General features: G+C 36.2%; 1 protein-coding gene across 1 annotated transcript in view; it reads left to right on the top strand.

The window, feature by feature from the left end:
- Window positions 1–27866, top strand: part of RBM27 (RNA binding motif protein 27) — a 72706-nt gene extending 44840 nt beyond the window's left edge. The window contains exons 12-22 of the mRNA XM_077773047.1: window positions 1389–1533; window positions 2183–2336; window positions 5887–6183; window positions 7522–7662; window positions 12329–12448; window positions 13457–13531; window positions 13675–13839; window positions 15854–15958; window positions 16084–16275; window positions 25362–25472; window positions 26702–27866. Coding sequence (XP_077629173.1) covers window positions 1389–1533; window positions 2183–2336; window positions 5887–6183; window positions 7522–7662; window positions 12329–12448; window positions 13457–13531; window positions 13675–13839; window positions 15854–15958; window positions 16084–16275; window positions 25362–25472; window positions 26702–26785 — 1589 coding nt within the window. The 3' untranslated portion in view covers window positions 26786–27866. The remainder of the gene's footprint in view (window positions 1–1388; window positions 1534–2182; window positions 2337–5886; window positions 6184–7521; window positions 7663–12328; window positions 12449–13456; window positions 13532–13674; window positions 13840–15853; window positions 15959–16083; window positions 16276–25361; window positions 25473–26701) is intronic.
- The last annotated feature ends 6 nt before the right edge of the window (window positions 27867–27872 follow it).

Consider the following 27872-nt stretch of genomic DNA (forward strand, 5'->3'; position numbering starts at 1 on the left):
GTTTTTGTACAGCAGACTTGGTTTATCACCTTGTCAAATCCTCCAGCCTCTAGCTATACATCTCTTTCTTTTTTTATGAAGCATTTCAGTAAAGAAAAGCAGTAGACAATGTCAGAAGGTAATCATAACTGTTTTAGGGAAGATACAATGGCATCTCAACTTACAGAGTTGTACCATCACAATTGCTATCTCCTCCATTTGCCTTCTGAAAACAAAGGCCCTAATATAGCAGAGATTATAGTTACTTTATTCACTAATTTACATGTATGTCTAATATAATTGTTGAGCTATCACGCTGCTAGAGAAATATATGTTAAATGCGTGAATTTGCATCATTATTTCCTTGATTGTCACACACATTACCTCCCCCCACCCATCTCTACCCCAGCATCTAGTGCTACGTGTTATTCTTGGCTACTAATTTTGCTTTTGGTAGAGTCACTAAGGCTAAGGAGAATATTCACAGTGTATCAGGCATAGTTTTGTGTACTCTTTTATTCACACTTCTTCCCACCCACAGATAAGCCATTGTAACATCAGTTTCTTTAAGTATGTTAGTTTTAACTGTTGTGAATGAAATACACCAATTTATATATGGGCTTTGGATTTTTTCCTCCCAACTTTTGAGTTTGAATAATTTTAAACATACAGAAAATCAAAAAGAAATGCAATAAACATCTAAATACCTTTACTTAGATTCACCATTTATTAAAGTTTTGTCACCTTTAGGTAGGCCTGAGTGCTTGTGTATGTACATGCAATTCACGTTCTTCTCTTCATCCCTTCTTTCCTTCTCACTTCAAGTTTTTTCCTTGAATTACTTGAAAATATATTGCAGAGATTGTGCCTTGTAGATACTTTATTTTACCTCCAAAATATGACATCTTTTATACGCACAGTATCATTGCTACACACTTCCTTAATAATATCCTGTCCAGGTGAACTTTCTGTTGAATCACATCAGAATACAAATAATTTCACTCTGTTTATGATGCTAAGTTTGAGTGCTTGTCTGAAATAACAGTTGTTAGATCTCTTCATTGTAAAGTAATCATTTGTGGGATGTACTTGGACACCAGATAAATATCTTGTTCTCTAACAACCTTTCACTGATAAATATTTTTTTTGCAACCATTGATGATCCTTGCCTGAATCAGTTATTACATTGGAGCTGCCTATGATTTTTTAAACTTCAGTATTGTATTTTTAACAAAGGAGAAAAAGGAGGCAGTTAGTAATTTTTTCCTGCTCTTAAGCATTTCTGAAAAGGAGATGGTAGTTGGGTGCTATTCACTGTGCATTTTAGCTTTTTAGGCTAAATGTTTTAATCATTTGAAATACCTCAAATTCTGTGCATTGTTAGTAATGTTAATTTTTGTTTCCAACAGCTGCTAATATTGTCATCCAGACTGAACCACCAGTTCCTGTTTCAATTAATAGCAACATAACCAGAGTAGTTCTTGAACCAGATAGCCGAAAAAGAGCTATAAGTGGTTTGGAAGGGCCACTCACAAAGAAACCTTGGCTGGGAAAGTAAGATAACTTGCTACTTAGTAGTTCTAATTGGTGTTTTCATTATTTCTGTGTGCGTTAATAAATTTGTAAATTCACAGTTATCCTTAACCAGTGATTTTAAAACTGTGTGTCTCAAAATTAAGGTTCCCAGAGGCATCATTAGAACATCTTAAAAATGGAAGAGCTAGCAGAATATTAATAATAGGTATTAGTAACTTGTATTAACTATATATAGACCCAACCCGATATTGAGAATTACTGAGACACTGGAAATGAATAGAGAAGAAGAGAAAACTTGTACTTTTACAAAAGATGAAAAGCACATCTTTGGGAAAAAAATGATGTTCTTTCCTTGCTTTAAAGTTAGTTTCCTTGGTAATTGTGGTGGGTATTTTTAGCATATTAATTTTAATCTCATTTGGGCCTCTTTCCGTGATCTTTTGCTGTTCAGTCTTCTTTCTCTCCACCTGTTCTGTTTCCATGTAACAAGGACAATGTGAAAATTACTTGGTAATTTCCGAAGAATGTTAAGTAATTTCTGAAGAATGTAAGAATGTCTTACAAATGACGTTTTAATATATATAAACTTTTAAGTTTTTTGTTGACCTGTCTCACGACAAGGCATAAGATGGGGGAATTAATCAAGATCTGTTCATATTATTTTCAGGCAAGGGAATAACAGTCAGAGTAAACCAGGATTCTTGAGAAAGAATCAGTATACAAACACCAAGTTGGAAGTCAAGAAGATCCCTCAGGAATTGAACAACATTACCAAGCTCAATGAACACTTCAGCAAGTTTGGAACTATTGTGAACATCCAGGTAAATGTGACTAGGTTGCTGACAGATTAAGGTGGTTTTATGCATCTTTGAAAATACTATTAACAGTTCACTTTGCTTAAATAGCCGGTAATCTTGTAATCTCTGCTAAGTGTTGTAAGTTCCACTGTATAGCTCTGTACCCATCTTTATGATGAAATTAAGCTAAATTTGTTTTTATTTTATTTTATTTTATTTTTTTTTAATAGTATATTTATTTTTGAGACAGAGATACAGAGCATGAGTAAGGGAGGGTCAGAGAGAGAGGGAGACACAGAATCCAAAACAAGCTCCAGGCTCTGAGCTGTCAGCACAGAGCCCGATGTGGAGCTTGAACCCAAGAACCGTGAGATCGTGACCTGAGCCGAAGTCAGACGCTTAACTAACTGAGCCACCCAGGCGTCCCTTGTTTTTATTTTTTTAATTCATTTCTTTCTTATCTTCAACTTCTTCCTGAAAGAAACTGAGGATGGTTAGTATATATTTTTTTCATAGTGCTATCTCTGGACAAATGACTTTTTAATCTGCTTTAGTAATTCTAACTAGATAGGTAAGATTTTTGGTAATTTCTAAGGTAATTTTGTCTCTTGAATGACTTTTATATTGTAGTGAAAAGTAATTGGTTAAGGATGGTTGTAACCTTGAGACTTTAGGCAGTGTAACATGTTATCTAATATGTAAATTGTAGTTTTTTGTATTTTGCTATCTACTTGCCACATATTCCAATTTATATATTTGTGGTTGGATGTTATACTGTAATTGAGAGTACTTGAAGTCCTTATTAATTTGTACTTTGACTGAGTTACCCCTGATGATTAGTGTTGGTTATGAAACCAAAGTATGATTTATGTAACTGAGTTTAAGAAAGTATGAGGGGACATCTGGGTGGTTCAATAGGTTAAGCGTTCACCTTTGGCTCAGGTCATGATCTCATGGTTCATGTATGTGAGCTCCACATTGAGCTCTATGCTGACAGCTCAGAGCCTGAAGCCTGCTTTGGATTCTCTTAGTCTCCCTCTCTCTGCCCCTCCCTCACTCGTACTCTGTCTTTTTCTCTCAAAAATAAATGTAACAGTAAAAATTCAACCAAGTTTTATATTAAAAAAAAAAAAAAAGGCACCACCCTTAGGTCACTGCAGTAAATCCCTGTGCCCTTCATCCTCCACAATCTGTATACTCATCCAATATGTAGAGGTGAGCCGTATTGGACCAGCACCTTTGAACACATTGGCTAAATAATGAACATGATATGATGATCAGGGTCCTGACCTTCATGCAGCTGACCTCAGAGAGCAGACAGAGAATAAATAAGTTAAGGAAGTAGTATGAGGGGCCTTAAGGAAGACCTTAAGGAAGTAGTATGAAGGGCTGCTTGGGTGGCTCAGTTGGTTAAGCAGCTGACTTAGGCTCCGGTCATGTTCTCATGGTTCCTGAATTTGAGCACAGCATGAACGTCCATACTGACTCTGCAGAGCCTGCTTGGGATTCCCGCCCCCCCCCCNCCAAATTAATAAATAAACAACAAAAAAAGATAGTATGAGGAAATCTGATATTTCAGAGAATTAAACCAAAGTTCTCTTTCTGAGAGAGATTTTTTGAGAGATTTTTAAGCACTGTTTTTCCCTGAATATAGTACATGTTTGATTTTACAGATAATTGGAAATCTGTTAAACACAAGTGAAAAATCACCAGAATCTCACTGCATTGCAATAATTATTAATCTTTTGATGAAAAGACATACCATATTTATATGGAAGAACACACATACACAGACGTGTTCTCTTTTTATCTTTTTTTTTTTAATGTTTTTTTAAAATTTATTTCTGAGAGAGAGAGACAGCGTGCGCAGGGAAGGGTCAGAGAGAGATGGAGACACAGAATCCGAAACAGGCTCCAGGCTCTGAGCTAGCTGTCAGCACAGAGCTTGACGCGGGGCTCGAACCCACGAACCGTGAGATCATGACCTGAGCTGAAGTTGGACACTTAACTGACCGAGCCACCCAGGTGCCGCTCTTTTTAAAAGTACTTATTTTATGCACTTTGGGAATACAAAATCATATCCCATGTCTCTGCCTTTTTTATGTTTCCTAGGTCATTATTGTTGATGGCATTTAGAAAAATTAGATGGCTTAATGTAATTTGGCGTATTAGTCTTGTCGGATTGCCATCACAAATACCAGAAACTAGGTGGCTTAAACAACAAACGTTTATTTGGGGGGAAGTCTGAAATCAAAGTGGAGGTCACTTTGGTTCCTGGTGAGGATTCTCTTTCTGCTTTGCAGATGGCCACTTTCCTGTTGTGTCCTCAAATTTGGAAGGGGAGAAAGATCTCTTCCTCTTCCTGTAAGGCCTCCCAGTACCATAAGATTAGGGCCGCACACTTAGGACCTCATTTAACTTTACCTCCTAAAAGCCCTGTCTCCAAATGTACTCGCACAGTAAGTTAGAATTTCAGTATAAGAATTTGGGAGTGGGGGCATCATAGCAACAGGCCTGATTTATTTACTGTTCTTTGTGGTTGAGGATTTCTCTTGTTTCTCTTATTTTATATAAAAACAATGCTGTGGTAAGCCTTCTTGTTAAACCTGATGTGTTGTGAATTATTTGAGCTGCCACATTGTTTGCCAAAAGGGTTGTGCCAGTTGATACTCCTACATGCACTGTGTTAAGTCCATCAACACTGTAATGTGAATCCATCAAAATGTTTTTAGCCAGTTTTGTAAGTGAAAAATTATACTTGTTTTATTTTGCCTTACTTTTGTTTAAATAATTTTAATAATTTATTTATTTATTGAGACATAGAGCATGAGCTAGGGAGGGCCGGGGGGAAGGGGAGGAGGGAGGGAGGGAATCCCAAGCAGTCTCTGCAGAGTCAGCACAGAGCCCAACCAGAGCCACCCAGGCTCCCCTACTTGCTTTTTTTTAAATTACTAGGTAGATTCTCATTTATATAGATCATTTGCAGGTTTGTGTGAATATGCCTGTTGATTGTCTTTGCCCGTTTTTAATGAGGGCATTTATAATAGTGCTTTTCCAAGCCATTGCTTGTCATGTAGATCAGAAATACTTCTCTTCATCATTTAGTTTTGGGTATATTTGTACTGAGAGATTTTAAATTTTTCTGTGGTAGAATCTACTGCTCCTTGCCTTTATGATCCTGTTTTTATAGATCTGCATAAAAAGGTTTTCCATACACTGAGATTATACAGATATTCACCTTTTTTTCTTCTATGTTTTTTTTGGTTTTTTGTTACGGTAAAATATTTTATCTGGAGTTTATTTGATGTAGGGTATCAGGGAGGGAATCTAACAACTTTTCCCTAAGTGGTTAGGTAACATTACTAGGATTCTTTTTGAATAATTTAATCTTTTTTGTATATAGTTTTGAAAAATAATGCATATTATCTTTTAGAGTGACAGAGAACTGTACTTACAAAGCTTTCAGAATGGATTTCATAAGGCTCTTTTCTGCTCCTGAATTCTTTATCAGAGTTTGCATTTAACTGTTTATTAATTTCTATGCTTTCTTGTTGTTACTTTTGTTTTTTTACAGGTTGCTTTTAAAGGAGATCCAGAAGCGGCCCTCATTCAGTATCTTACCAATGAGGAGGCCAGGAAAGCCATTTCTAGCACTGAAGCAGTTCTCAACAACCGGTTCATTCGAGTTCTGTGGCACAGGGAAAATAATGAGCAACCGGCATTGCAGTCTCCAACACAGCTCCTCCTACAGCAACAGCAGACACTTAGTCACCTGTCACAGCAGCACCACCATTTGCCACAGCACCTTCATCAGCAGCAAGTGCTGGTGGCCCAGTCTCCTCCTTCAACGGTACATGGCGGTATCCAGAAGGTAATCTACTGGTTCACAAACAATGAGAAGTCCTCTGGTCCCATCCTCTAGATCATTGTTTGTCAGTGTGAGGACCATAGTTCTTCTGCATTATAGCTTCTCAGTTTGATCTGCAGACCAGCAACGTCTCATCTCCTGAGAACTCATTACCCATGCAGTGTTTTGGACTTCACCTCAACTTAGTCAGAATCACTGTGGTTGGGAACTAAGCATCTGTGTTTTAACAAGCTTTCCACTTGATTCTTAATGAACACTGAAGTTTGACAAGTGCAATTCTACTTCTACCAGAATTATTTACCTGAGTACAAATTCTTGGGCATTATGGTTCGAAACTTACAGAGTCAGTTTCTAGTTAGGGGGCCCATAAATCCACACGTTTAAAGAAATGCTCTTAGTGATTCTTCTCAACACTAAAATGTAATAATTGTCTACCACCAAACAACTCTGAATCTAGAACTTTGTTTTGTGTTAGACTCAGTCATCCTTGTACCTACTCTTTTGTCTGACTTTTTTCCACATAGAAAACACATTTAAAGCTTTTAAAACTTTAAAAACTGAAATGTAAGCTCTGAGAAAATAGGATTTTGCCTGTTTCATTCCTTCTGTCTCTTGTGCCTGGGTACATGTTACTCAGAATATACTTGAATGAACAGATGGAGGAAGTAAAGAAGAAACCACTATGCATTAGAGACATTCCCATATTGATGATAGTGATACTTTTTTCCTAGGTGTTCTCTTGTTTGAATTAAATGCATTCAGATTTTTTTTTAAGTATTCCTTACCATATGTAATCTTAACTCTAGTCATCATCCTTTTTATCTATACCTAAGCCTGCATTTCTTTTGTTTATGTCCCACTTCATGTTAGAGTCCAGAGGCAAGTGCTTCTCCTGGATGTAGGCTGAATGATGTATAAAAGTGATAGTCACCTGTTGATCCATTAGACTGTGTTCTGTTAATTTAGCCCAAACTTGCATTAGGTTTTTGGGGTGTCCATATCACACTGTTATTGATACTAAGTTTCTGTCATTTAGAACCTCCAGATCCTTCAAGCATTACATATTAAAGGGAACATTTTAAAAATTATTAGAAATTTTTATCTGTATGAGTTTATATACATATGCACCCATTCTGTTATGACGTATTTCAGACATCCATGATAATAGCAATCATTTGTATATCTATGACTTAAAAATAAAAATTTAGAGATAATAGAAGCACCCTCCCTTCTCTTTTCTTTCTTTATATTCTTCCCTAGGGTGATCACTAGCCCAAATTCGTATCATTCCTGGGCATTTTTAAAACTTTTACCACTTGTGTGTTTATTTTGTGTGTGCAGATGATGAGTAAACCACAGACGTCGGGCACATATGTTCTTAACAAAGTTCCTGTTAAACATCGCCTGGGACATGCAAGTGGTAACCAGAGTGATGCATCACACTTGTTGAATCAGTCAGGTGGTGCTGGAGAGGATTGCCAGGTATGCGTTTCTGTGACCCTCTGATTAATTAATTAATTACTCAGTCTATTTATAAGTTTTTATGTTTATTTGAGAGAGAGAGAGTGCACAGGCTGGGGAGGGGGAGAGCGAGAGGGAGACTCAGAATCTGAAGCAGGCTCCAGGCTTTGAGCTCTCTGCACAGAGCCCATCGCGGGGCTTAAACTCACGAACAGTGAGATCATGACCTGAGCTAAAGCTGGACACTTAACCAACTGAGTCACCCAGGTGCCCTGATCCTCAAACATGTTTAAAATTGTTGTGACACAGAGAAATTAACAAATTCCTTTTCATCCAGATTTGTAATGTCTTGTTTCTTCAATTGAGGTAAATGTGACAGCTAACCTAAGTGTGGAGGGTATACTTGCCTAATTTCCATGATATGGCGAGAAATTGCTTAATTTTTTTTTTCTATTCAAAGCTCAGTAGGAATTTGAGAATTTTAGAAGAATATAATGCAGAAGATTCTGTCATAATCAAAAATCACACTTTGAAATGTATGTTAAGTAGCTTCTTTTGCGTTTAGGAGTATATCTATACAGTGATTCTCCACATGGTGATTATTTCTAAGAGGGCTTGGAAAATTCTGAAGAAGAATTAACTCTACTAAACATGAAAAAATATGAAGCCCATGTAACTAAGTCAATTAATACTGGCACATGAAGAGATAGACTAGTGGAACAGTATAAAAGATGAGAAATAGACTCCCTTGCAAATAGGAATTTATTAGATGTCAACACCGTATCTCAGGTCAATGGGGAGAATATGGACTTTTTGATAAATGGTGTTTGGATAAGTGAATAGCCATATAGAGGAGATAAAATTAGATCCATTTTTAAAATTACATAATAAACTAGGATAATTTCCAAAAAGATCTGAGAATTTAGATGCTGATGGAAATGCTAAATGTTACAATCCCCATGAAAGCAAATTTGGCAGTGTATGGCAAAATTATGTATGCATTTATTCTAAATCAGTAACCTCCTTCTCAGAGTGTATGCCAAAAGTACATTTGTCAAACTATGACAAAATATATGTACCAGGCTAGTAATTGTAGACTATAATAGCAAAAGACTGGAAACAATCCAGATGTCCATCAGTAAGGGACTAGTTACTTAAAATGTAGTACAGTAGCATAAGTGCAACTTTACAACGGAACAAGAAATATCTTCATATGTACCATGAGGTAATCATGAGGATATATTAGGTAAAAAAAGATGGTACAAAACATATAGAGTCAGCCACTGTTAGTGTAAGCAAGTAGGGCCTTTGAACACATAGTATTTGACTAATAGCAGAAACAAAAATTCCTAAAATTAATTTAAAAAATTTTTTTAGAATTTAAATTTTGGTGGTTACGGCAAGGATGGAAGAAACTAGACAACCTTAATGATCTTGTTTTGTAGATTTGTCTTGGAACCATATAAATGCTATAAATGCAGCATTCAGTCATAAAATAAAATGAAAAATGTAATCTCTAAGAATTAAAAAGTTAAACAGATGAACTAATATGTTTACATAGAGAATATTTTATTTTTTAAAGTTTATTTGTTTGAGAGAGAGAGAGACAGTGTGAGCAGGGAGAGGTGGAAAGGGAGAGAATGAATCCCACACTGATTGCGTAGAACCCATTGTGGGGCTTGATCTCACGAACCACAAGATCATGACCTGACCCAAAATGAAGAGTCATATCCTTAACTGACTGAGCCCATAGAGAGTACTTTATAATACAGCTATTTGACTTTATATTCCCAATGAGATGCACCCAGGTGACAAAAAACAGTTTTAAAAAGTATTTTTCAGTAATCATATTGTTACTCTAAAACCTTGTGTTAGAATTGTAGGATAAATCAGATGAAGAAATATATTAGTGCCACTGACAACTGAGATTTTCAGTGTGATTCAAAAGATGTGTATGATAGATTAAGTAAAAACATTGTAGTCCTATGTTTGAATTGAAAGTATGGTAGATCTTGAACAACATGTGTCTGAATTGTGCAGATTCACCTAAACATGGATCTTTAAAATAAATACAGCACAGGACTGTAAATGTATTTTCTCCTATTATTTGCTTAACATTTTTCTCTCTAGTTTCTTATAAGAATATAGTATATGAAAAATATAACATAAAAAGTATGTGTTAGTTGACTGTTTATGTTATTGGTAAGGCTTCTAGTCAGCACTAGGCTATTCTATTAAGTTTTGGGGAAGTCAGAAGTTAAGTATGTGGATTTTTGATTCTTGGTGGAGGTGGGGAATCTAGCCCCTTAACCTCTGAGTTATTCAAGGGTCAGCTGTATTGATACACATTCACATATTGTTTTATCTTAAAAAAATAGTAACCAATAGAAAGCTCCAAAACATTTCTTAATTGTATTCACTGAAAAGGTCTAGAAATAATAATCAATCATTCCAAGGGTAATTACCCCCTGCTCCCTCCCAGGCACCCAGAGGAGCCAAGGGTTTTTGAAGAAATAGCTGTCCCCAGATCTGGAGCTGGCAGTGTTCCAGATGACTCTAGAATATTTTGTTCACTCAGTAAATGAAGTTGTCAACGATCTCTGGAATCCTGTCAAAGACTGAGAAGATGTCAAAAAGGCTTTAGATCTACTGATATGAAGGAAATTCAGAGAATAGGGGAATATGTTACAGGGCATCATAGAATTCTGTGGTGAATACTGCAGGATGAATGACTTGGTTTTTCAGCAACAGTTTGCAAGGAAAAGAAAGAGATGGGAAAGGACGTGGTCTCAAAAGAGACTACAGAGGTCTAACCAGTTGCTGTAGATGGACCTTAATAGATCCCAATTCAAATGGGAAAAGTGTTTAGAAAATAAAGTCTTGTGATGTGACTATCTAATGATAGTAAGGAGTTATGGTAAGTGTGATGATGGTATTGTGGTTATGTTTTAGAAAGGAGTCCTTATTTTTAAAGATACAGCTGAATATTTACGGATAAAACATAGAAACATAGTGTTTGGTATGCATATTGGGGTTTAGGTAAAACAAAATTATAGTTGTCTCCCCTGACCTATGGGGACACTTTCTGAGACCCCCAGTGGAGGCTTGACACCATACATAGTACCAAATCCTATATGTGCTATGTTGTTTCCTATATATACATACCCATAATAAAGTTTATAAGTTAGGTACAGTAAGAGATGAACAATGGTAATATTAAAATGGAGTAGTTATAGTAATATACTTTAATAAAGGAGAGGTCACTCAAAATATTGTACCATATTCATCCTTGTGATGACGTGAGATGGTAAATGCTTACATGATAAGGTGAAGTGAGGCGAATAGTATACACATTATGATGTAGTATTAGGCTTCTAGTGACCTTCTGACGAATCAGAAGGAGGGTCATCTGTTTCCAGACCACAGTTGACCTCGGGTAACAAACCATGGAAAGGCAAACTGGATAAGGGGAACTACTCAATTTTATGTCCTGATAATTGCTGGTGCTTAGTGATGGATACATCACCTTTGTAATATACCTCTTTTGTTTAAAAAATTATATTATAAAAAGATACCAAAACAGTGATAATTACAGATTTGGAAGTCAGACAGCACTGGTTGACTTGACCTGCCTCTTAATACCTGTGTTAGATAACTTGGGAGCATTGGTTTCCTTTTCAATAAACTGAGTTGCTATGAGGATTAAAAAATTTCATGTTAGTAAAGCATGGAAGAGGGGAGTGTTAAGTACATACTAAGTGCTCAGTACATTGCAGGTGTTGCCATTTGTGTCGGGAAAGCCTTGAACCAGAGAGATTGTACTGTTCCAGGTAGCTCTGCTATGCCTTAAAGAAGGGAAGGTTAACTGCAGAGTGGTCTGTTCAGAATGGGAAAGGAATCAGAATACCAAAACTAGCACAGTAAGAATGGCCACCACTTTGCTTTTGCAAAGTCAGACCTGTGAGCTAACTACTTGTTTTATGTTTGATTATAAACTCATAGAGCATTTGATTTAAATAGGTTGTGATTACAAAGTACTTTCATCCTGTATTAGGTGATTTGGAGGAGGGTTTAAAGAAACAGGAATAATTCTGTGACCAGATATCTTAATTAGTCTTAACATAGGAAGGAAAACTAGAATGAGGCTAAAGCTATAATTGATAAAGAGGCTGCTCTCATTACTATTAGCCAGGTTAAAGAGAGACTCAGTCATTTTTACCGTTTGGATAGTATTCCTTCTTTTTTTTTTTTGTTTTTTGTTTTTCTGTGTTTACTCATGATTGTGGATTTTTGTTTTTGTCTTGACCCATCGTGGTCACAAGAGTGGGGTTTGTTGGAGGTTCATATTCTGTGAAATTGTTTAACAGGACAGTAAGGTGTCACTAGGAGTACAGGCCCACTCCTAGATATAAGGTCCTAGATACAAGTGGCTACAGTTCTTTTTCTGTCAATTAAAAAAATACAAAGAGAAAAAAGATGTGATTGCATTCAGAAACAGCATTATTGCTAAAATTTTTGTTTTTGTATTTGAAATACAGTTGAATTTATATATACATAAAAACTGGTTTATGAATGAAATTTTTAAAGTAAAGCTTAACTCCTGAAAAAAAAAAAGTACATGTAGTCTTTCTAAAAATTACTTTAAAGCATTTCTAAGACTTAATTTAATTATACTTGTGTTTCATAGATCTTTTCAGCTCCAGGCCATCCAAAAATGATTTACAGCTCCTCAAACTTAAAGACGCCTTCAAAACTTGGTTCAGGGTCTAAATCTCATGATGTTCAAGAAGTTCTTAAAAAGAAACAGGTAATAGCTTTGGTTCTAATTTCCTTAAAGAGGGAAGGATCCATTGAATTCTTTTTTTTTTTTTTTTTANTCATGACCTGAGCGAAGGCGGACGCTTAACCGACTAAGCCACCCGGGCGCCCCAAGATCCATTGAATTCTTAAGCAGTTTTATTAACACATTTGAATAGCTCATGTTATGGAACTACATTATAATGTTTATTTAGCTCCTTCTTGATGCAGTATACATTTGAAAAAAAGGTGAACAGACAAAAGAATATTTTGCAGTTGCCTTTGCAGAGGCTACATCGCACACAGGGAAGATTATTTTCTCTGTAAAAATAAACAGCACTAAGTTGTCCTGTCTTGTTTTGGTTTTTCTCCAAGGTAAAGAAGCAGTTTTATTTCATTATTTCCTTTTAATTCCTCCCTTGCTTTGTAAGTTACACAGTGTGTTACACAAAGTATGGCTTTTGTGTAGTTGTTATTCATATGACTTCTGAGTTTCATTGTCATCTTAGATATAAACTCATATAGAATATTTTAAATCAAATAGATATTTATATGTATTATTTCTGTATAATTGGAGATTTGATTAATGGAGGGGTGGGAGGCAATATTTTCCTGGCATAAATCGATAGAATTTGCTATCATTTCTGTACCCTAGCCTGCATCTCACATTTTTTAAACTTTAAACTTGAAAGATAAGGGATGTCTTATTACATTGGCAAGTGGAAACAGCTCTTATTTTTCCTCATACATCCATTCAGGTCATTCAAGAATAATTGTGATAGATACAGCTAATTAGCACTTAGCATTTTAAATATTTTTAAAAATACACTCATAAAGTCTCCTGTAGAAAATATATTTAACGTTTTCATTTCTGGTTTCATTGATTAGGAGCGAAATTTGTCTTGTATAGCATAAGGATGACCCAGAAGAAATGAGTTGTTCATTTATCAAATGTATGCAAGTGTATCATTGGCAAATTTTGTTATCTGTTACTAATTTTTAAAATCTATTCATATAGGAAGCAATGAAGCTACAACAAGATATGAGGAAAAAGAGGCAAGAAGTGCTAGAAAAACAAATAGAATGCCAGAAGGTAAGACAAGAGCTCATTATTTGCCATCTGGAATTGATTTCTACAGGAGATTTTATAGATCTCTTACATAGTAAAGTTGATAAGGTTTGGTTATATTAAAAATTACTAAGTATAGTTTCCACTTTTTAATGTTTATTTTATAGATGCTAATATCTAAGCTAGAAAAGAACAAAAACATGAAACCAGAAGAAAGAGCAAATATAATGAAGACTTTAAAAGAGCTGGGAGAAAAGATCTCACAATTGAAAGATGAATTAAAAACATCTTCTGCAGTCTCCACACCATCTAAAGTTAAGACAAAAACAGAGGTATGTATTTGCATTTTCCATTCACCACAGGGTTGTTGAACTTCTGTTACATGCTTGGCACTTTGAAAGTACAGTGGAACTCTTAGGTAACTAATAGTCCAACGGGGAGACACAGTAACAGTTTTTTTTTTAAATGTTCCTATAGATGCTCTGTACTGTCTTTGGAAGAGGTGCTAATACCTTGTTTGAACAAAGATAGGTTTATTAACTGAATTTATGGTTTCTTTTCCTGAAGATGAAATTGCTAGAGTGATGGTAAAAAAAAGTAGTTTCCTATTTTAGCAGTTGTTTCTCTAATTCTATAATACAGTGGAACCATCCCTTTTAATACTCAAAAGGTTTCATTGGGTTTAATATGGGTAACAGTGTGACCTAGAGTAATCAAAAGTTCTAGATCCACTTAAGTCTTATTTGGTTAATTGCCATTTGCTTCCTTACCTAGTAGAATAGTTACTTTACAAAGTGATTACATTGTACCATAGCTCTGTCAATGGAATTTATAAAAAAAAAATTTTTTTTTTAATGTTTTGTTTATTTTTTTGAGAGAGACAGCATGAACGGGGGAGGATCAGAGAGAGAGGGAGACACAGAATCTGAAACAGGCTCCAGGCTCTGAGCTAGCTAGCTAGTTAGCTATCGGCACAGAGCCTGATGTGGGGCTCAAACCCATGAACCGTGAGATCGTGACCTGAGCTGAAGTCAGACACTTAACCAACTGAACCACCCAGGCGCCCCAATGGAATTTTTTAAAAAAGATTTTATTTTTAAGTAATCTTTATATCCAATATAGGGCTTGAACTCACACCCCAAGATCACGAGTCACATGCTTTTTTTCCCTGAGTCAGCCAGGCACCCCCTTGTAGTGGAATTTTAATTTCTATTTCTAGCCGTTTGAGAACTCAAAATAATAAATTTGTCAGATACATTGAATGCAAAGTTTTATGTCCAATATTATAATACATTTGAAATTGTGGTTCTGTATTCCTGGAGGGATATAAAATATTTCATCAGGATTATTTTGAAAAATTATAATAAAAAATATTCTTATTGAAATGTCCCCCCATTATAGAAGGAGCATACGTACGTTTTAAAAATTAAAGAGGGGTACCTGGGTGGCCCAGTCGATTGGATGTCTAACTCTTAATTTTGGCTCAGGTCATGATCTCATGGTATGGTTCCTGAGGAGATTGAGCCCTGTGTTGGGCTCTGCACTGGCAGCATGGAGCTTTCTTGGGATATTCTGTCTCTCCATTTCTCTCTCTCTCCCAAAATAAATAAGTAAACTTAAAAAATTTTAAGAGAATATGGGAGTAGAAAATTCTCTCACAATCACACCATCTTTTTTTTTTTTTTTTTTAATTTTTTTTTTTTTTTGAGAAACAGAGAGACAGAGCATGAGCAGGGAAAGGGCAGAGAGAGGAGACACAGAATCTGAAACAGGCCCCAGGCTCTGAGCTGTCAGCACAGAGCCCAACATGGGGCTCGAACTCACGAACTGCGAGATCATGACCTGAGCCAAAGTTGGCTGCTTAACCGACTGAGCCACCCAGGCGCCACTCACAGTCACACCATCTAAGGGTAGTTTGTCCCTCATACATAAAAAAAAGAGTGGCTAAACATTATAGAGTTCAAATCTGAAAGCCAATTATATAGATGTTATTTATGTTTTTATTATTATTGACTTTTTCCTATGTACTTATTTTGCCCCACTGAGTTTGATTTATGGCTCCTTATTCTTAGAAAATTACTGTTAGCTCCGTCTTCTCATTTGACTGTTTTCCAGAGTCTGATTTTTAGGCCATCTTTAGCAATGACACTGCTTGTTATTTTTTACTGATTTCATTATATTCTCTGTATGTTTTCACAGTTAACCTTTCTTAGAACAGTCCAGTTTATTGCATCCTCTCATTCTCCTTTTGCCAAAAGAGATGTGTGTTATTTTTGAAGTATGATTCTGAATAAAATCTTGGAAGTTATCTAACAAATACATTTTTTACTCTTAATTTTTCCAAAGGCTCAGAAAGAACTATTAGATACTGAACTGGACCTTCACAAGAGGCTATCCTCAGGAGAAGACACAACAGAGTTACGGAAAAAACTCAGTCAATTACAGGTTGAGGTGAGATTAGAGAGGAGTTTCTGATCAACTATATGTAACACCTCAAAAAATACTTCCCTCTTTCTCTCTTTTCCAAGGTTCATTCTAGCAATGTATATTATATTCTCCCTTTTGTTGTTATTCAGGCTGCACGATTAGGCATTTTGCCTGTGGGTCGAGGAAAGACCATGTCCTCTCAAGGTCGAGGAAGAGGCAGAGGCCGTGGAGGAAGAGGAAGGGGCTCACTGAATCACATGGTGGTGGACCACCGCCCCAAAGCACTAACAGTAGGGGGATTCATTGAGGAGGAGAAAGATGAATTGCTTCAACATTTCTCAGTAAGTTTTCAAAGTTGGCAGATACCAACTTTAAAAACGCTTTATTCAGCATTTTCTTGCATTTTCTTTAAGTGTCAGATGTTTTATAGATTAGAAAATCAAGTTGTAAAAAGTGGGTATTAGCAAATTCTTATTAATATATTTGAAGGTCAAGAAGCAGCTCGTGCTTTGTCATTCCATAATACCCCACATAAATGCGTTTGTAGTGACAAGTTGTTCCAAAGCAAATATTTGATTTTTGTTTTAGGGTTATATTAGATGTTTTGCCAGGTGTTCATAGTCAATAAGTGAATATAATCTGGGACGAAGGCAGAATTCAAAGGAAGAATTTATTAGGATAAGAGACACGTATAGTTACAGTATGTAAATGGTGGCAACCACTTTTAGATAAATATGCAAATAGAGATTCGCTGCAGGTAACTGTCTTTAATTTGCTTCATAAACAGAGTATATCTTCTTTCCAATCACTCATTCATACAATTAAATACCGAGTGTTACTTGTGGTAGCATGTTTTCATCCATGATCTCATTTAATCTTAATAACCATGTAGAATGCATGTGAAATCCCATGTGTATGGATAGGAAAACTCAAGTTTAAAACTTTAAAAAAGTGAGTCAGACATACAAAAAGGTCATACAGTAAGTAAGCGTCAGAACCAGGATAAAAATACAGTTCACTGTTAGCATATGGGATCCCTGTTCTTCAAGCACCTTTTTTTGAGAGAGAACATTTTCAACCCTATTCAGTGTTAAAGATGGTGAAGGAAATCTTTTTTTTTTTTTTTTAATGTTTCTTTTTATTTGAGAGAGATACTGTGTGTAAGCAAGGGAGGGGCAGAGAGAGGGAAACAGTCCGAAGCAGGCTCTAGGCTCTGAGCTGTCAGCACAGAGCCCAACACGGGGCTCGAACTCATGAGCTGCAAGATCATGACCTGAGCTGAAGTTGGACACTTAACCGACTGAGCCACCCAGGTGCCCCGAAGGTGAAGGAAATCTTATAGAGCAGGACTTCCCTCTGATTATGAATTTGATGCCGCTTAATCCTTTTTCTCCCTGACTTTTTAGAGGATGGTGGGTTGTTACAGTGTCCAGATTTGAGAACTGTGCTGGCAACATTCTTCACCATTGATGCAGTTTCTTTCCTCAATTTGACCAATACATATATATGTGTATATATATATTTTTTTGTAAAGTGGGAAACCAGCTTTATGTATTTATTTATTTTAAATGTTTATTTTTGAGAGCGAGAGAGAGTGCACACATCCATGAGTGGGGGAGGGACAAAGAGAGAGGGAGACACAAGATCCAAAACGGGCTCCTCGCTGATGGCACAGAACCCAATATGGGGCTCGAACTCAGAAACCATGAGATCTTGACCTGAGCTGAAGTCAGATGCTTAACCAACTGGGCCACCCAGGCATGCAGGAGATTGTCTTTAAAGTGACTTCCTTAATGAGTAAAGAAGATAATGTATGGAGAGGTACACTGCACTCTTGTTGTGGAGGGTTAATGAATGTTGATTTTGTCTTTGAATATTAAGGACGTAAAATTAAAATCTCCTTGCCAATTATGTTGGGCATTTAGACCAAGTGCCAGCTCTGGTGAGGCACTAGTGAACTAAGTAAAGCAGGATTATTGTAAATTTGACTTTGCAGAAAGTGCTTGTTTCTGCAGAACAAGAGGTAATCTTTGTTAGGTAGGAAGCTGTGTGCTATATCTTGAGGGTCACTGGAGACTATATGTAGATATTTAAGTTTTAACCCACAGGTCATGCTCATATAGATCTCTTTTGTTTCTTATCAGTAGAATTATTCTAGGGGCACCTGGGTGGCTCAGTGGTTGGGTGGCCGACTTCGGCTCAGGTCATGATTTCACGGTTTGTGGGTTCGAGCCTGGCGTCAGGCTCTGTGCTGACAGCTAGCTCGGAGCCTAGAACCTGTTTCAGATTCTGTGTCTTCCTCTCTCTCTGACCCTCCCCTGCTCACACTGTCTCTCACTCTCTCTCTCTCTCTCTTAGAAATAAATAAAACCTTTAAAAAGAAAATCATTCTAGAGCACCTGATAGTAACCAATTTTTATGTACACTCATTTGGTAAAGCTGAATTATGGTATTAGGTTTGATGAAAGGGTATCTGTAGGCGTTTGGGCAAGGGGCAAACGAAGGAGGTGAGGCAAGTGAGGTAACTTCAAGAAGGAGAAATTGCCATCAGTTTGATGGCGTTTTGTTGTTTGTGTTGATAGAATGCTGTCGGACAGTCTTGAATACTAGAAACTCATTTACCCTGGTAATCCATACTTGGGCAGTGTAGTATGTTTTCTTTGAAAGAACTACTGAAATATGTATGCCCAGACTATTGTAAATAGATGTAGCAAACTTAATGGGTTACTCTTCTTTGAGGTCTTCTGTCTTCCTCAAAGTCAAAGGTATGATGGGTATTCTCAGTATCCTTTTACTGTCCTTAATGATTGAAAGGATCATGGATGGGCCATATATGTTTGAAAAGATGATACATGTGTTTTGTTTTAATGAAGCTCTTCTGCAGTGTACGAGGGCCTAATTCTGGAGTCCTCCTGTTTACTCTTGTATGAAGTAATCTGCTTCTACGAATTTATCGTAAGGGAATTATTATGGTTGTATGCAAACAAGGGCTTGTAAGGATGCTCAGTACAGCACCCTTTTTTTTTTTTAATTTTTTTTAATGTTTTTTATTTATTTCTAGGAGAGAGAGAGAGAGACAGCATGAGCAGGGGAGGGTCAGAGAGAGAGGGAGTCACAGACTGAAACAGGCTCCAGGCCCTGAGCCGGCAGTCAGCACAGAGCCCGACGCGGGGCTCGAACCCACAACCGCGAGATCATGACCTAAGCGAAAGTCGGACGCTCAACCGACTAAGCCACCCAGGCGCCCCAGTACAGCACCCTTTTAATGGTAAAAGGGACAACCTAAATGCTTTGTGGCATTTTGCTGCTACTTAAAACGTTTTTAAAGACTAATGACATGAGAAAATTCTTAGGACTGACTTTTAGGTTAAAAAACAGCATACAAAATTATATGTAAATTTGAAATGAAAGTCTACTAAACTTTTGGTTCTGGGTTGGCAGAATTCATGTTGATTTTTCATTTTTTCTTTCCAAGGACCTATTTTCCATGCTTTCAAAATGAACAGATATTACTTTCCGAATCAGAATTTTTAACATCACATTCATTTTTAGGATGAAATATTAATGTTTTGATACTATTTTTTAAAAAATTGCTTTTTCATCTTTATTTTGAGAGAGAGAGGGAGAGAGAAAGAGAACATGAGGGGAGGAGCAGAGAGAGAGAATCTCAAGCAGGCTATATACCCTGTCAGCACAAAGCCCAACTCGGAGCTCGATTACATGAACTGCAAGATCATGACCTGAGCTCATCTCAAGAGTCAGACGCTTACTTGACTGAGCCATCCAGGGGCCCCTATACTGTTTATTTTAAAGCCAAATTTGAGGATAGTGTTTATCTTTGGCTTTTAGATTGGAGGTACTTCTATTAAAAATAAAGTAAATTAAAGTACATACATATTTAAAACGCATAGTATATTTTACATAGAATGAGAGCTATATGTAACATAAAAAAATATAATAATATATAAATAAGTTAATATCATATATCAGTGGTCAGCTGAGTTTCTGTAAAGGACCAGTTAGCAAATATATTAGGTTTTTGTGTTCTACATAAAGTCTCTGTCATGTTAAGTAATCTCTGTACCCAACATGGGGTGTGAACTCACAGCCCCGGATCAGGAGTTGCATGCTCTTCCGTCTGGGTCACCCAGGCACCCCTCTTCTTTTTTACTCTTAATAACCTTTTTTTTTAAATCTTAGTGCTTTATTTATTTCTGAGAGAGAGAGAGACAGCGTGAGCAGGGGAGGGTCAGAGAGAGAGGGAGACACAGAATCTGAAACAGGCTCCAGGCTCTGAGCTAGCTGTCAGCACAGAGCCTGACGCGGGGCTCGAACCCACGAACTGTGAGATCGTGACCTGAGGAGACCCATGGTATATGTTATTGTATTAGTTTGTATATTAAGTATTTAAGTTAACAATATGAGTAGTATTAGGTATCATATAAATAGAATTTTATGTATTTTAAAGGTAAAATCAGTGAGTCTAGAAAGAATTTTTTAAAGTCTTTATATATTCTTCATTTGACAGCTGAGGATATTAAAGACCTTTATGAAAAATTCCCTTTATACTTAGGTCAGAAGATGAAAATTTTAAGTCATAGAGCCTTGCTTGAGGGCACAGACAGGACAAGAGCTAATTCTTTTGCTCCTGATTCAAGAGAGGTTTGCCAATTTTCAACAGGAACAGTTACTTATACTAAATGTTTGGAGTACTTGAACTGCACTTAGACATTTTCAAGTAACATGCATGAAGTAACTAAGATTTTTGAGCTGTGGTAGTATGGTTTAGCTGTTGTACTCAGTGATACAGGGTGGAGCTTGATTTTTTTTTTTTTTCCTTCGTGATTTTGAAGGTAATACATTCAGCTCAGGATGTTTGGTTGCAAGTGGAAGATGAATACCTTGGGAAATAGGAACATTTCTTTTCTTTTCTTTTTTTTTTTTTCAAGAAATTTAGAGTTAGGGAGGTTTTAGGTTTAATTAATTCAGAAACTCAGCCACACAGGTTCTTTTCATATGTCTGCTCTGCCTCATATGTTGGCTTTGTTCTTAGGCATTTTTCTTCATGGTGGGATCACGACCACAGACATCATGGCCTCTAAAAAGAATGTCCAAAGGCAGAAAATAACAGTATCTTTCTCATGACATTTTAAGAAATCATGAGATAACCTTTCCAGAAAGTAACCCTGATTCAACCTACCCTCTTCCCCCCTCCCCCCACCCCTGGCATATTCCACTCTCACTCAGCAGATGTGTCCTCATGTGTCTTAGCCAGAATTGTCCCTTACCCATTTGTAAACTAATCCTTGTTGAGGAAAATGGTTTCCATGATTGAATCAAAACTGTCATGGTTCTATATGCCACTTTACCAGTGATGAAAATCAGGGTCCAGTGGAATGGAAGGAGATTAGGCAGTTGTTGGTTTCAACAATAAGACCATGTCTTTTTAAAAGGTAAATTTCAGTTAACATAACAGTGTAATATTAGTTTCTGGTGTACAGTATAGTGATTCAACACTTCGTGTATCACCCAGTGCTCATTGTAACAAGTGCACTCATTAATCCCCATCTCCTATTTAAACCGTTCCCCTCTGGAAACCATCAGTTCTCTACAGTTAAGAGTCTGTCTCTTGGTTTGCGTCTCTCTCTCTCTCTCTCTTTTTTTCTCCTTTGCACACTTGTTCTTAATTTCCACATACTTCATGTGATATTTGTCTTTTTGCTGACTTACTTTGCTCAGCACAACATTTTGGCTCTATCCGTGTAGTTGCAGATGGCAAGATTTCATTCTTTATTATAACTGAATAATATTCGTTAGTATTCCATTGGAATATTCTTTATCCATTCATCAGTCGATGGACACTTGGCCTCTTTCCATAATTTGGCTATGGTAATACTGCTATAAATACTGGAGTATATGTATCCCTCTGAATTAGTATTTTTGTATATTCTGTAAATACCCAGTGGTGCAATTGCTGGATTGTAGGGTAGCTGTATTTTGGGAGGAGGGGTAGTACTATTTTCCACAGTGACTGCACCAGTTTGTACTCCCACCAGTAGTGCAAGATGTTCTCCCTTTACCACATCCTTGCCAACACTTGTTGTTTCTTGTGTTGTTAGTTTTAGCCATTTCTGATAGGTGTGAAGTAATATCTCATTGGAGTTTTGATTTATATTTCCCTGCTGATGAGTGATGTTGAGCATCTTTTCTTTTTTTTTTTTTTTTTNCGCCCCATGTTGAGCATCTTTTCCATATGTCTGTTTGCCATCTGGATGCCTTCTTTAGAAAAATGCCTGTTCATGTCTTCTGCCCATTTTAGTTGGATTATTTAGTTGGATTATTTAGAGGGGGTGGGTTTTATAAGTACTTTATATTTTTTGGGTACTAACCCTTTATTGGACAGGTCGTTTACAAATATCTTCTTTTCTATAGGTTGCCTTTTGGTTTTGTTGATTGTTTTATTCACTGTGCAGAAGCTTTTTATTTTGATATTGTCCCAGTAATTTATTTTTGTTTTTGTTTCCCTTGCTTCAGGAGACCCATTTAGAGAAATGCTGTTATAAGCAGTAATAGAGAGAGGCGCCTGGGTGGCTTAGTAGGTTAAGCGTCCAACTTTCGCTTAGGTCATGATCTCGCGGTTCGTGGGNAGTCTCACATTTAGGTCTTCCGTGATGTTCATTGAAGAAAACTTGTAAAGCATTCAGTTATAGAAAGAAGAAAACAGAAGTACCCGGGTGGCTTAGTTGGTTAAGTGTCTGACTTTGGGTCATAATCCCGCAGTTTGTGGGTTTAAGTCCTGCATCGGGCTCTGTGCTGACATCTCAGAGCCTGGAGTCTGCTTAGGTTTCTGTGTCTCTTTCTCTCAAAAACAAAATAAACTTTAACAAAGAAAGAAAGAAAACAACTTCACAAACCTTAGATTCTTTTGATAGGAATTTTTTAAGGTTTTATTTTCTTAAAAGTTATATGTGTGCATCATTTGAAGAGTCAGATGAAGTTAACAGCCACCAGGTGGTTAATTATTTTCTTACTCTTTCTCCCCAATTTCTATTCTTTTTTTTTTTTTTTTTNCAGGTGCCCCCCTAATTTCTATTCTTAAAGAATGTCTGCATCTAAATCTTTTAGCTGATTTTGGGGGTATTTTTTTCATTTCTAAAACATTTTTACTGCTATTTCTTGATTTTAAAATTGTAAGCATTATATATTTAATCCTTCTGCTTCTGAACTCCCAATGGTTTTTTTTTTAGCTTTGTTGTATTTTCACTTTTTTTTCTTAGGGATTTATGCCTCTAAAAATAAATCACTTTAGTATCATTGCATACTATCAGATTCGTCTTCTATCTATAGCTAGAGAGCATTTTAAATCTTAAGAAAGTAACAGGTTTAGATGTCTGAGTTTCTGTACCTCCCAAAATATTTATGTAATTCATTCAAATTTTTATGTTCTTATTGGCAAGAGCTTGTAATTGCTCACTCCTTCTTCATTCCTGGACCTAAGACAGTGGAACACTTCTGCTTTAATTACTAATGACTTACCACATACCTGTATCCTCTCTAGGTAGGGATTTTACCCTTTCCCATCTTCTAAGTGTGTGGAAATATATTTGAGAGTTTTACTGTATATGGAAGTGATACCTTATTGGTGGAAAGATAATTTTCCTTTGTGTTTACCAGAACAAAAGTTCCCTTTTCTCTGGATTTAATATTCAGGGAAGCTTTTCTGAATAGCACTTCAGTATTGCCCGTCTTCAGACCTTTAGCAATGGTAGATCTTTCATGAACTACTGGTACTGCATTTTGATGGTTTCGGTACTTCCCATTTTGTTATAAACAGTGTTACAGACATCTTACTGGATTTGGCATTTTTGAGTGGAATAGTTTGTTACGTAGGACAGTCCTGTACGTGTTAGTAAGACCTTTAGCACTTCTGGCCCCCACCTTCTAAATGCCAGTAAACACTCTTCAGTCAGTATGACTTCCAGAATGCCCCCGGAGTAATGTTGTCTCCGTTGGAAACCGTATTTTGGTTTCATAGGAGTGAGAGGACTAGATCAAAGGCATGCATATTCAAAATTTTAGGACAGCTTGCCAAATAACCCTCTAGGAATGTTGTACTAAGTTTTACTTACAGTGACATTGGAAAAGAGTGCTTATTTCCCTGTGTCTTCAGTAGCAGTTTGGGTTTTGTTTTATTTTATTTGCTGGTCACATAATTGATAAATGATGATTGGCAGAATTAGCATCAGTTTCTGATCTGGGAAAATGGTCGGGTTAGATGAATTTCTAGTAACTTCTGCCTCTTAGGTTCCAAGTACCTTTAAGTTACTGCATATAACTAAGTTTCATTGATGGTATGTACTTGATTTTCTCTTATTCATAGATATATTTGTATAATTTTATTTGAATTACCTTATATTTTGAGGGGCAGCACACATGTACAAAATATAAAAGAAATAAAAATGTAGGGGTTCCTAGATGGCTCAGTCCATTGAGTATCCAATTCTTGATTTTGGCTCAGGTCATGATCTCACAGTTCAAGCCCTGCATTGGGCTCTATGCTGACAGTATGGAGCCTGCTTGGGATTCTGTCTCTCTGTCTCTGTCTCTCTCTCTGTCCCTCCCCAGTTTCTCTCTCAGTAAATAAATAAAAAAAACAAACAAACTTAAAAAGAAAGAAAAGAAAGTATATGCAGTGTACAGGTTTCTTTCTATATCCAGTCACTTACTTCCCTCCCTGTAGGCAATAACTGTTACCTGTTTCTCATGTATCTTCTTGAAGAAATTTTCTGTGTGTATATATATATTATTTATCTCTCTTTAACACAAATGGTGATGTGTTGTACAATACTCTTTTGCATATGCACTTTGCATATGTTTTAGTTATTAAAGATTATTCTAGTAGTGCATGTGGTATTGCGCTCTTCTTAATGGCTACATGGTATTTATTTATTTTGAGGGTGGGGGAGCAGAGAGAAGGGGAGAGAGAATCCCAGGCAGACTCTACAGAGTCAGCACAGAGCCCCACATGGGGCTTGATCTCACAAACTATGAGATCATGACTGGAGCCAAAACCAAAAGTCGGACGCTTAACTGGCTGAACCACTCAGGTGCCCCTGAAGCCCAGTAGTTGTATTAAGATAGTATTTGTTGTTCTCATCATGACTTTTGTAAGTAGAGTGACTATATAATTAGTTTATCATCTAAGCCAAGACAAATCCTAAAGTTAACATGACATAGATGCAAGTCCTGGACAACCTGGGCAAAACAGTACATACGGTTCTTTAATTAAAAGGGACTTCACTTTTTCTAGCTCTTACTGGAGATGGTGTTTACATCCATTTTAACATTTTTCTCCTCAAGTCATTATATCCTTAAATACCCCACAATTTGAATATAAACTTTTCTTTTTTTCTGAAATCTATTTTAGACTGCAAACCAAGGGTCAAAATTCAAAGACCGTCGGCTACAAATATCATGGCACAAGGCCAAGGTGCCTTCCGTATCCACGGAGACTGAGGAAGAAGATGTCAAGGAGGAGGTAAATTTAACAATTGAAAATAAGTATTAGATTGTTTCTCAGTTAGTATTTTTCTTGACATTGAAGTAAATAAAATAAATGTTGAAATAAATATGATTCTTTCATGCACACAGTAACCAAAGACTAGTCTAGAGGTTTATTAAAGAATCAGAACAGGTGCAGACATAAAAAGCTCTTTGGGGGAATATTTTGTGGTAGAGGAGAGATTTTTTTTTTTCTTTTTTCTTCTCATTTATTTTGGCTTTATTTGGGCTCTAGAAATTTTTATTCTGGTAAATGGCAACATGGATTAATTACATGGACAAAATACATTTTAACTGGTTGTTTTAGCTTTTCATTTATTCATGTTCCATAAGTAATAGATTTGAGTTTCTTATTTTCCTTCTGTGTACAATTGGTTAAAATGAGAGTTAAAGAAGTGGGACAAAAAAGGAAAGAAATAGGAAGACCAAGGATGTAAAAGGGAAAATATAGGAATACCAAGGACTGAAACCAAAGAAACTCTTAACATATATGAAAAATAATTTTGCTTTTTTACTCCTAATTTGTTTATTAAAAGGGACCTTTAGCGAACATTGCAAGTTATTCCTGGTTCGTTGTAACTTTGGTTTTAAAAGATGTTAGCATTTATAATTGATAGAAAGTCTCCTGACCATGTGGGTAATTTTATAAAACAAAAGCAGAAACATTTTCTATGTTTAAAAAAAAAAAGAAAAGAAAAATCTTGATATTTTGGGGATGTTTTTAAATATCTCTACTTTATATAAGATTTTAGGCCTTTACATAAGGTTGGGAATGTTGGTGTAATGGGGAAGTTAGTATGTTCTCCATCACAGATAATTGGATATTAAAACTTTAGGAGTTTGGTCATATATTTTAAGTTAATGGAATAAAATAAAATTTATTTAATTATTTTTATTGATAACTTTTCTCAGAAACGTTTTGTAGATATTTTTTCTTTTACTTCTACTTAACATTCATATATTATTTTATTTTCCTGATGATATTAGAATGGAAATCTGTTAAAACTAGCACACTTAGCAGTGGAGGAGAATATGCATACATTTAAAAACTGGTGTGGGTGTTTTCCCCTGCCGGGTACTCTCTAAGTGTGTCACTTGTAAATCCCTCTAAGGTTTTGAATACTAGTCTGTTTGTCCTTTGGCCTAAGAGGTATTCTACTTAACTTTCGTGTACCACTGAGCAGAATTTATCCTCTCTTTCTTCAGGAAACAGAAACCTCAGATTTGTTTTTGCATGATGATGATGATGAAGATGAAGATGAGTATGAGTCTCGTTCGTGGCGAAGATGAAATCTGATTCGAGCTGTATAATTTTTAGGAATATCGTTTAGAAGAACAACTTTTTAAAATTATTTAAAGAAGTCAATGAGCCAAAAAATTTTTTTTATTTTTCTTTTCAACACAGTAGGTTTAAGGACAGCAAGTTTGCTATTTAAACACATCTCATAACTGTTCATGATATTAAAGCACCAAAGGCCTAGTGACTTTTACACAGTTGTGAAGATCCACAGGGATGATATGGATAATCTCTAGAGCCTTATTTTCCACACCACCTGTTTTGTTGCTATTGGTGTTGGATTATGATGTAAATGACAGGGTGTTCAGAAATTTTATTTTGGATTATAATCTGCTGATAAAATTTCATTAAATGTCAAAATCGCCTGGAATCTCTTAACTCTCAGCTATTACGGATGGGTCGTCAGACAGAAGGAGATGTTTGTAATGAAAATACCCTTTAGCTTTCAAGAGTTGTCTTGGAAGAAAAGTAAATTTATTTTCATTTTTTAACTGTGGAGGAGCCCAGTTTGTATTCAGTCTAAATTTTTGAGGGGGGGGGGTGTGTTTATGTGCAGTACGAGTACTATTTTAGTGTAAATCATAACAAACTCTGTATTCTTAAATGCCGTACGGCAATGGTAGCTAGATCCGTGGTATTTTCATTCTGTCATCATATTAGTTCTCCTGGACTCATGCTCCTGATCCTTAGCTTGCTTTGAAATTAGTGAGAATGGGTGCAGTTGGTCCTTTTTAAAAATATTCCCAGAGTGTAAAAGGCTTTCACCTATTGCCCCTTTCTTGTCCCCATTTTCTTTCTCTTGCCTTTTTATTAATAGGCCTGACTTACCCACTATTGAGATAAGTGATTATTTTGGACCACCAGAAGTCAGTCCCTAATAAAAAGTTTAAACCAGCACCTTGATAAATAAGTGATGTTTTGATGAGAATGATGGCAGGATTTGCGGGGGGAGAGAGAGTCACCGGCTTTTCTTTTTTCATTTTTCTTTTTTGAAGCTTCAGTTTAGTTAGGAGTCACATAAAAATGGTTTAAAAAGTGTATGAAATTCTTTTCCTAAATTTAAACTATGATGGTGAGGTG

The sequence above is a fragment of the Crocuta crocuta genome, unplaced genomic scaffold (genome assembly GCF_008692635.1).
Source record: "Crocuta crocuta isolate KB4526 unplaced genomic scaffold, BGI_CrCroc_1.0 scaffold107, whole genome shotgun sequence".
NCBI classification, from domain to species: Eukaryota; Metazoa; Chordata; class Mammalia; order Carnivora; family Hyaenidae; genus Crocuta; species Crocuta crocuta.